This window comes from Saprolegnia parasitica (assembly GCF_000151545.1).
Source record: "Saprolegnia parasitica CBS 223.65 unplaced genomic scaffold supercont2.316, whole genome shotgun sequence".
NCBI classification, from domain to species: Eukaryota; Oomycota; class Saprolegniomycetes; order Saprolegniales; family Saprolegniaceae; genus Saprolegnia; species Saprolegnia parasitica.
The window spans coordinates 1-9,348 of record NW_012156710.1 but is presented as its reverse complement, the minus strand read 5'-3'; the positions used below and the strand labels follow the sequence as shown (position 1 = coordinate 9,348).

Here is a 9,348-nt window from a genome sequence, read left to right as displayed (position 1 = left end):
CATTTGCACTTGCACAAGGATCGCGCAACCGACGGTGTCTCGGAAGTGCGCGCATCGGCTGTCTTTGCGCTCGGGAAGCTACGGAACGCGCGCTTTCCACATGCGCCAAGCGCATCATGATGGTGTGGATCCTAGGCCACCACCCGTCGCTGGATCTGCCCATCGCAAGCGACTGCCTCGTGCCGGCGCTCTCGGACGCGTCGCCCCTCGTGCGCAAGGAAACCATCTTGGCGCTCGCACACCTCGTGCTGCACCCGCACTACCAGCCGCCCTTTGAGCACCTCGCGCAGCACACGCGCAAGTCGACGGGCTCGGAGGCCGTGCCCGACGCCATCGCCGGTACGTTTTGAAGGTGGTACCCTACCCCTTACGCGCATCTAGGGTTGGGACCACACGCGCCGCACTACGCCAAGGTGTGGCACGCGCTCAAGGAGATGCAGCAGCACGATCCGTTCACGCCGCTGCGGCCGCTCGTCAAGATGATCGTGTCGCGCGTCAACACGGGCGCCCTCGGGCACACGCTCTCTCCGTCGCACGGCCGACTGCATCGCGACAACTCGCTCCCGAGCTTGCTCACCACTAGCGGCCGCGTCGTCGCCGGTCGCCCGCCCAAGCCCAGCGTCCTTGCATCCCAGCACGGATCGCTCAACAACTTTGGCGGCCTCGAGGCGCCCGTGTACGTCCAGCAAATTGCATCTCAAACTCAAAAGAATGACGATGATGATGATGCATTAGGACCGAGGTCCACCGGCTGCCGGACGCACTCGTGAGCTCTCTGTACCGCTGGGCATGCGCCAAGTTTAACCGCCCGCTCCTCGAGTCGGTCGACAGCCACGAAGATGACGAGCTCGACCCGCTGAGCACCCAAGGTAGGACAATCATGCACGTACGCCGCATGGCGTCTGACCTTGCGCAGGCGCGGTGCGGCTGGAGCGTCAGCGCCGGAACGCCCGCTGGAAGCTCCTCGCGTCGCAGCTCCGCGTCGAAAAGGAAGAGCGTACGTCAACGTTGAACGTGAAACTCAAAAACTCAAAAAGTGCTAGAGCTGGCAGGGTACTCGCTCAATTTGCGCCAGAGCGCGCTCCTCAACACGGACTCGGACATGACGTCGCTCCTCGTGTTCCACCCGTACGCGAGGTACCCCTGCGTTGTTGAGCGACTTGCAACTCAATTGAGAACGATGCAGCTTGCTCGTCGTCGCCGACGCGACCGACCAGCTGAGTGTCTGGAACGTGGACACGAGCGAGCGCTGCCACTCGTTTGCGAATTTAAACCCGCGCGGGTCTCGCCTCACGGCCGTCGGGTGGATCAACGAGGACGACCGCGCGCTGCTCTACTGCGCGTCCGACGACGGCGTCGTCAAGCTCTACCACGACGTACAGACTTAGGATTATTCGTGTGCTTTTGATGGAACGTTGTCGTAGGTCGAGACCAAGCCGCAGCTCGCGCTCGCCTTTACGGCCGTGCCGGACCTTGTCCCGGGCACGCGCGGGTCGGGCTTGTGACGGCGTGGCAGCAGCAGGCGGGCTTGCTCTTTGCCGCCGGCAACTCGAGCGTCGTGCGGGGCTGGGACCTCCAGCAAGAGCGCTGCGTCTACCAAGTTCGTTGCGATGACGGGATCCGAATCCTTATCGACGTTTAGGCGCCAACGCAGACGGACTCGTGCGTGACGACCATGGCGACCGACGAAGCCATTGGGGGTGCGCAACCCCCATTTTGACCTACTCTAGACGCGCGTAGGACTTGTCGTCGCGGGCTGCGGCGACGGCACGCTGCGTCTCTACGACCCGCGGGCCAAGTCGGATGTCAAGGCCATTTTGCGCGAACATACGTCGTGGATCGTGGGTGCGTTTGTATTTGCTGATTTTTGCTGATTTTTGCTGATTTTTCATTCATTTTCATTCCTTTTCGTAGGCACCCATTTGTACCCGACCAAGTACGAGCTGCTCTCGGGCAGCGTCACGGGCGAGCTCAAGTTTTGGGATCTGCGCCACCAAAAGGTGAGCGTCAAGACGCTCGAGGCGCACCGGTCGCCGATGACGGCGCTCAGCGTTCACAACTACGCGCCGCTCTTTGCGAGGTACACCGCGGGTTTTTAAAAGTATCAAGTTGATAGTCTGCGTGTAGTGGGTCGCACAATCAATTTATCAAGGTGTTTCGCCACGACGGCGAGCAAATGGCGCTCATCCGGTACCACGAAGGCTTTCTCGGCGAGGTATTCCTACCGTTTTCTCCAACGAAGTGTTGCTATTCGAGTGGCTAGCGCATCGGCCCGGTCTCGTGCCTCGCGTTCCACCCGCACCGCCTCCTCCTCGCCGCCGGCGCCACCGACTCGCTCGTCGCTCTCTACTCGGCCGACAAGTCGTAAGCCTACTACCAAGTAGTGATATAGTAGGGGGTCGGCTTTTGTCCCTTGGAGGAGGTAATAAAAATAGGGGTTCGTTTTCTCAAAGGTTTCACGCGGCGGTTCCCGCCACTTTTCATGTGTCATTTTCGGTCATGCAGCGTCGCTTGACCGAGGTCATCGAGGCGCTGCCGGCGCAGAACCAATGGCACGTGCATGCGCACAAGGCCTACGCACTTCTCTTGACTGCGACCGGCGCTCTCGTGATCTGCATCTTGGTCACGGACGCGATCGTCAACAACTGGGCGCTCAACAACTACCTTGGCGACGCGTACTTCCTCGCAACACCCGTGGCCACCGCGCAGTTCCTTCCGCAGCTCACTCGACAGTATTCGTTTGCACGAGGGCTCTCGGTGAACACCCTCTCCAACGTTGGCTTCTGGATGGCGAATACCACGGTGCACAAGATCAACACCAAGGCCGACGACATCTACCTCGTTGCGTCCGGCGAGTTCCCGCTCACGCCCGCCACGGTGCTCTGCCCCATCTTCCAGCAGAACTATTCGTTCAGCTGGACGCCGGCGACGACCACCGCGCGCCTCGCGCTGGCCTCCGGCGCCATCACGTATTACCGCGGAAACGCGATCACGAACGCCTTCTCGGACGGCAAGACCGCCAACCTCGCCAACGCGACCATGCGCAGCGACCAGATCGCGGCCTTGGGGTACACGCCCGGGCGCAACTACGTCGACATGCGCTTCACGCGCGACATCCCGATCCGCAACACGTCCTTGCCCCAGACGCAGCTCGTCAACTACTATCGCATCTTTCCCCGCACGTTCTGCACGCTCTGCGACCCGGTGGCCGAGCTCGGCTACAGTGTCTGCAACATGACGTTAGTGTACAATCACAGCGCCAGGAGCCTCCGCGTGACGTCGAGCGCGTTTGTCGAGGGCTCGACGTTCACGCTCGGGCTCATGCTGCGCAGCAACTTTGCGAGCATTGCGTCCGTCTACGTCAAGCTGCTCGGCATCTTCTTTGGCGTCGGCGGGTACCTCGCGAGCCGCCGAACGGTGCAGTGGCTCGACACCACGGACGGGTTTCTCGCGCGCGTTCTCCGCACGGTCGCGCCCAAGTACTACCCGCAGGCCTCCCACGCGCTGCGCTTCGACATGTTCTGCTTCAACTCGGACATTTTCGTGTTTAGCTACGCGCTCAGCGTCCTACTGGACATTCAAAACTGCTTTATCTTTATGCGCAACGTCAACGCGCTCAACAACTTGAGCCCGCAGCCGATTTACTCGCTGCAGATGTTTTGCTGCAGCATGCGCTTCCTCTGGCTCAACTGCGCGGTGCTGAAACTCGCCAAAACCGGCTGGAACCTCCTCGGGACCGTCTCGTTCAACGGCCAGAGCGCGGTCATGGGCGCGCTCAACTGGTCGAGCGTGCTCTCTCTGTACCTCAGCGCCATTCTGCTGGCGTACGTCCCGCCCTTTATGGACTACAACAACTCGGTCGCGACCGACCTCCGCAACTCGTTTGAAAAGATTGACGGGATTCGCGTCGACTTTTTCGATAGCTTTTACATGCGCGTCGGGGGCTCGGTCGTGCTCGGAATGCTGCTCAACCTTGCTGTGATTACGCTCCTCGACCATGGATGGAACCGGGTGCACTGGAAGCTGCTGAAACAACACTCGCTGTCTCGCCAAGCCATGTACAATTCGTCGTCGATTCTGTGCGACTACCTCGAGGGGATTGAGCCCAATCCCGAAGCGAAGAACGGCGGTGCCCTCATGATCTGCCGCGTCCGCCGCCTCAGTACGCTCCAGTGGTTCTTCATGAGCCATTTATCGTGTTTTGGCTTGCCCGAGAACCCGAATCCGACAACAGCGCCGACCGCCATCATCGTCAAGAGCAAACTTCCTGCGCCCGAAAGCCGCACCGTGTTCTCCGTGGTCCAAGACAGCGACCGCCACCTGCACCTCCAGGACAGTGCGCAGGCGTTGGTCTCGAGCCTCGTCCTCAACCTCAAGATCCATAAGAACTCGGTGTTCTCTCTACATTGATCGTACACCAATATATATATATATACATGTCTTCCCATGACGAAACACATCATCGACCATCGAATATAGTTGATCCGTGTACGCACACTTTTGATGCGAGGAAGCGGTTGGCGCGGAGGGTTTCCCGCCCTTTCCAGACAGGCGCATTTCCTAGCAGCAGCGTACCTCATCACGACACCGAGGGCTGGGAGATTATTACCTCGTCGTCGCGCTCGCGGGTCTCATTGCAATTGTTGCCGCCGACGCCTTCGTCACCAAGTGCTCGATCCATAAGTATCTCGGGAACGGGTGGCTCCGATCGCTCGACCTGCCGCATCCCGAATCTCTCGCCCTCGGGCGATTGGGTCGCCACCAGGACTGCGAGCTCACTGGCTCGACATTGGCGTCATTTCGGCACGTTTCCGCTATGACACCTTGTCCTACTTTCCAAATGACGTTGGCGTGACCTACCCGATGAACCCGGCGGACGCGGTCTCGTTCTGCCACGCCTTGACGAGCGACACAACCAAGCACCTCGGCAACGCGTCGATGCGCTCGGTACCTTCCGACGGTCGACACGCACGTGATTCCAATTGTCAAGATGCAGATGGCACTTAGTCGACCACCTTTTGTTCAGTCGGTGGATTCCTGCTTCACATGCAGGAGGTGCGGGGTTCGAGCCCCGTAGGTGTTGTCCCTTTCTTCTCTTTCCCATTGGCGTTGGCATCGGAACCATCAAGGCACAGCTTGACACCAATCTCTCGCCTCCTAATCTCCTAATCTCTCGCCTTCTAATCTCCCATTCTCCTTTCGGATCCCCCCGTAACTCTTGCACCCGGTGCGACCCGGGCGCAGAGCTCGGGCACGGCGTCTGCAACATGACATTTGTGTTCAAAGACAGCGCCGGGCACCGTGACCTCGAGCACCTTTGCAGACGGGTCGGTCTACCAGCTCGGGCTCATGATGACCAACAGCGCGTTCGGCACCATCGCGCTCTACGTGAAGCTGACGGGCATCTTCTTTGGCGTCGGCGGATACCTCGCGAGCCGCCGGACGGTCCAGTGGATGGAGGTCGACATGACCAAGTCGGACTCGTTCATCTCGCGCGTCTTGCGGACCATCATGCCCAAGTACTTTCCCCACGCGTCGCACGCGCTCCGCTACGATATGTTTTGCTACAACTCGGACATTTTCGTGTTTAGCTACGCGCTGAGTGTCATTCTCGACATTCAAAACTGCTTTATCTTTATGCGCAACGTCAACCTCTTCAACAACCTCAGCCAGTTTCTCTTTTCGCTGCAGATGTTTTGCTGCAGCATGCGTCTTCTGTGGGTCAACTGCGCCGTGCTCAAGGTTTGCAAGATCCTCTGGAACCTCCTTGGCACCGCCTCGTTCAACGGCCAGAGCACCTTCATGGGCTACCTCAACTTGAGCAGCGTCATATCGCTCTACCTCAGCGCCGTCTTGCTCATTTACGTCCCGCCGTTCATCGAGTACAACAACAACACGTTGGTCGCGCTGAAAAACTCGGTCGAGAAGCTCGACGGCCTCCGCGTCGACGTCTTCAATGGCTTTTACTTTCGCGTCGGGGGCTCGATCGTGCTCGGGATGCTCGCCAACCTCGCCGTCATCACGGCACTCGACCACCTCTGGAACTTCAAGCACTGGAAGCTGCTGCGGAAGCACTCGCTGTCTCGCCAAGCCATGTACAATTCGTCGTCGATTGTCTGCGACTACCTCGACGGGATCGAAGTGGAGGCCGAAGGCAAGAACGGCGGCGCCGCCTCAGTACGTTCCAGTGGTTCTTCATGAGCCACTTGACGTGATTTGGCTTGCCCGAGAACGAGCTCCGGCAAAAGAAGAAGACAATCATCGCCGTCCAGAGCAAGGCGACGCGCTGCCGTTCACGCTGACACCACGTACTTGGTCGTCTAGGACACCCTCCACGTCATCGACGGCGTGCCAAGCCCCGTGTACAACATCAAGATATCCTCAAAAACACTCCTTGACCCTCAAGTGGCAAAACTGTATCCAACCAAAGTACTCTTGTGCTACAGTAGCGACTGCTGGATCGCGAGCTGGAGCGCGTCGTCGTCGTCGTCTGCGTAGCTTTGCGTCGACTCTGAGAGCGCTCGCCGCAGTGCTTCGTCGTACTACACAGTCATCAGCTTCTTCTCCTTGGAGGCACAACGCACAGGATCCAGCGACGCTGTCGGCTCGAGCGACGCTTGCAGCGCCACAGCGAGAAGGGCTTCGTCGTCGTCCTCATTTTTCTTGATGGCCTAGGGCATGATGAGCCGTCGAAAGACATCGCAAGATACCACTGGAGCGTCCTGGAGCGACGCTTGGAGGGCTTGCTGCAGGAGGTCGTGCTCCGACGCGGCTTGCGCACTGCTGAGTAGCGATGCCTGCGCCCAGAGAGTGTTCGAACTGACGCCATGTATCTCTCGAATACCTGGAGCGCGTCTCGCTCGCTCTCGGCTTGGACAGTGGCCAGTTCGCTCGCCTCCACGGTCGATGCGACGTGCGCTTCGTACGCAGCAACAGACGCAGCGAACGCGTCTTCGAGCGAGCTTTGGCCGTGAAACTCGAGGCGCGATCGCTACGCACGTCGAGTCGGATGCTGCAAAAGACCAAAAAACACTCAAGTAACCTCGAGGGCGTCACTCTCTTCCGACAGGTGCCGCTGCATGTCGGCGAGGCGCAGTGCCTCGTACGTTCCCGGCGGGTCTCTATCCTTGCATGAGCATCCACGGAATCAAACAAGTCTCTGATGACCGCAGGAGGTGCAGGGCGTGGCTGCGGCGGTGCACGACCGAGTCGTAATGGCCGCCGCCGTAAAAGCTCACACTAGAAAACATATGCAGAGAGGGTACGCAGAGCCTGGAGGGGTACCGCATCGGCGGACGGGGGTTGGTCGACGCTTCGTGGAACGTTCGCAGCACGCTGGCGCCGACGCGCGGGTCATGCACAAACACATAGAGCGGCCGGTCGTAGAGTTCGCAGAGCGCTTGGAGCTCCGGGTCGTCGCCCCAGACTCCCTGCGTTCGCTTGTGCGCCACGTAGCGCAGAAACGCCGGCATGTCCCCGACGACAAATGGCTCAAAGTAGGCCTTCGCTGCCTCCATGTAGTCCATGCAGCTCGCCCGCACGACGGCGTGGTGCTGGTCGTCACCGTACACCTGACACATCGTCGACGTAAGTTTGAAGCCGCGCCGGAAGAATGGTACCTGGTGGCTAATGGCGCGGAAGAGGCAGTTGCCATCGCCAGGCACCTGGACGAGATCGAGCTCGTGCTGGGATAGCGCCGCGCAGTACATGTCAAAGGCGGACCCTGTGGTCACGGCGCGGCGTGTGTGTTGGATCATGATGTGCTCCGACGGGACGGGCGCGGCCGTGTGGCAGCCGTGCGGCGCGAGCCAGGACGGCTGGAAGGGCACCCATCGTTCTAGAGCACGTTGCGATAGCCTCAAGTCCCGTGCTCGCAGAGTGGAACCTTGGCCGGCCACGCGCACAAAGACCTCGTCGGTGCGGACGCGCAGCACGCTCGCGGTCTTCCACTCGGTGTGCAAGAAGAGGTCGACGGTCTGCGCCGGCGTGAACGGCAGCGCGTCGTTGCTGGCCTACAGAGACACGACTACTACCGCAGAGGAGGCCTCGAGGCTTGGCGCACCTTGGTCGAGGACGGCGCGAGGCAGCGCGAGTGCTTGGGATACCACGCGTCCCACGCCGGGTTCATGTTGTGGAAGCGCACTCGCACGGACGACGACGTCGCCTACGCTACGTCAGGCGATGGACGTTGGCGTTGGTGGTGGACCTCGAGGAGCATGGCCGCACACCAGGTGCCAAATACGTTCTGCACGTCGATGCTGTCGTGGGCGTGGAGCTGGCGGCGCCAGTCGGCCATGCCCTCGATGGGCTCGCCCATGTCGACGTCGGCGGCTCCATTCCGGTCGTCGTGGTCGTCGATGTAGAGCACCATCGTGGCTTGCAGACTTGAATTGGGACCCGTTAAAGTGCGCTTCCCGTTGCCTGTCCAACGCAATACTCCATTCAAGTGCGAAGCGGACTTACAAGAATCCAGAAACTTGGGGAAAATGGCGAGGTGGCAGATGAAATGGGCGAAATGGAATGGAAAATTGGGATCTTGCGCGCGGATCGCAGGGTCGAAACGCCAGCGTCTCACGCGTTGACGATGAAGAACAGTGACTTCCCTGCGCACCGGTGAGGAACCTACGTGACATTCCGACGGCCTATTTCTGTCCAACGGCCTTCTTCGTTAGGTTAGCTAACGCGATGGCGTTGATGACGAGCCTTGCTGGTCGACTCTGCAAGGACCAAGATACGAGCAGTCACAACGGGCCATAAGAACTGATGCGGCTCGTCATGCTAGCTCGTCAGATACTCTCATCTCGGAGCATCTCGTAGTGCAACTCGAAAGGGTTGCGCTTCGAAGATCGGGGTTGAAAATGCAGCGTTTTCATTGGCTAGCGGCACTCGTTTCGACGGTTTCGACCAATCACCTCATGTTGAGTATTTTTCCGCCAATCCGAGGCCCCAGCGATGACTTTATCCACCAATCACAGGAGTCTCTATTTTTGAGCTTGCGATCTTTTCCCATTGTGGAATTGGCCTCATGGCGGCGAAGCGACCGACGCTGCATCTGCACTACTCGGAGGAGGCGACGAAGGCCGAGTTCGACCGGACGATCGCCAAGATGCAGGCCGCGCTGGACTTGGACCCGGCCACGCACTGCAACGCGGCGCTGCTGCACAAGGCGCTGCGCTACCGACGCAAGTCGCACGTCGGCGCGGCCACGACCAACGAGCTCTACGACCGCTGGGGCGTCAAGTGGCACAAGGTCGAGAAGGACGAGGCCCGCACATCATAGCGTATTTAAGCATGCAACACACCACTGCATATACTTCTACCTGATGCTTGTCGCTGGCCTGTGTCACG

At 59.7% G+C, this 9,348-nt stretch overlaps 5 protein-coding genes and 1 non-coding gene across 6 annotated transcripts in view; 5 read left to right on the top strand and 1 right to left on the bottom strand.

The window, feature by feature from the left end:
- Nucleotides 1-2,368, top strand: part of SPRG_22370 (hypothetical protein) — a gene marked incomplete at both ends in the record, with an annotated part of 4,472 nt that extends 2,104 nt beyond the window's left edge. The window contains 13 exons of the mRNA XM_012355834.1: nucleotides 47-339; nucleotides 382-676; nucleotides 736-869; nucleotides 917-997; nucleotides 1,044-1,137; nucleotides 1,187-1,376; nucleotides 1,425-1,475; nucleotides 1,517-1,600; nucleotides 1,643-1,700; nucleotides 1,741-1,845; nucleotides 1,915-2,080; nucleotides 2,128-2,215; nucleotides 2,264-2,368. Of these exons, the coding sequence (XP_012211224.1) occupies nucleotides 47-339; nucleotides 382-676; nucleotides 736-869; nucleotides 917-997; nucleotides 1,044-1,137; nucleotides 1,187-1,376; nucleotides 1,425-1,475; nucleotides 1,517-1,600; nucleotides 1,643-1,700; nucleotides 1,741-1,845; nucleotides 1,915-2,080; nucleotides 2,128-2,215; nucleotides 2,264-2,368 (1,744 nt within the window). The remainder of the gene's footprint in view (nucleotides 1-46; nucleotides 340-381; nucleotides 677-735; nucleotides 870-916; nucleotides 998-1,043; nucleotides 1,138-1,186; nucleotides 1,377-1,424; nucleotides 1,476-1,516; nucleotides 1,601-1,642; nucleotides 1,701-1,740; nucleotides 1,846-1,914; nucleotides 2,081-2,127; nucleotides 2,216-2,263) is intronic.
- A 91-nt stretch (nucleotides 2,369-2,459) lies between these two features.
- SPRG_16512 (hypothetical protein) lies at nucleotides 2,460-4,421 on the top strand. The gene has a single exon (XM_012355833.1). The coding sequence runs from the start codon at nucleotides 2,500-2,502 to the stop codon at nucleotides 4,408-4,410; it is 1,911 nt and encodes a 636-aa protein (XP_012211223.1). The 5' UTR covers nucleotides 2,460-2,499; the 3' UTR covers nucleotides 4,411-4,421.
- A 589-nt stretch (nucleotides 4,422-5,010) lies between these two features.
- SPRG_30209 lies at nucleotides 5,011-5,083 on the top strand. The gene has a single exon. It is a non-coding gene; the product is annotated as a tRNA-Val (tRNA).
- A 269-nt stretch (nucleotides 5,084-5,352) lies between these two features.
- Nucleotides 5,353-6,302, top strand: SPRG_16511 (hypothetical protein; the record flags this gene model as incomplete). The annotated part of the gene is made up of 2 exons (XM_012355832.1): nucleotides 5,353-6,177; nucleotides 6,231-6,302. 2 exons carry the CDS (start codon nucleotides 5,353-5,355, stop codon nucleotides 6,300-6,302), a joined length of 897 nt encoding a protein of 298 aa, XP_012211222.1.
- Nucleotides 6,303-6,378: 76 nt separating this feature from the next.
- SPRG_16510 (hypothetical protein) lies at nucleotides 6,379-8,486 on the bottom strand. The gene is made up of 11 exons (XM_012355831.1): nucleotides 8,207-8,486; nucleotides 8,063-8,164; nucleotides 7,886-8,012; nucleotides 7,620-7,837; nucleotides 7,285-7,571; nucleotides 7,168-7,239; nucleotides 7,043-7,121; nucleotides 6,845-6,991; nucleotides 6,711-6,797; nucleotides 6,585-6,671; nucleotides 6,379-6,542 (listed from the first exon to the last, which is right to left on the bottom strand). The coding sequence occupies exons 1-11, from the start codon at nucleotides 8,369-8,371 to the stop codon at nucleotides 6,441-6,443; spliced, it is 1,473 nt and encodes a 490-aa protein (XP_012211221.1). The 5' UTR covers nucleotides 8,372-8,486; the 3' UTR covers nucleotides 6,379-6,440.
- Nucleotides 8,487-9,025: 539 nt separating this feature from the next.
- Nucleotides 9,026-9,250, top strand: SPRG_16509 (hypothetical protein; the record flags this gene model as incomplete). Its single annotated transcript, XM_012355830.1, has 1 exon — nucleotides 9,026-9,250. A coding segment is annotated over one exon (225 nt), but the record flags the coding sequence as incomplete, so codon positions are not given.
- Nucleotides 9,251-9,348: the final 98 nt, after the last annotated feature.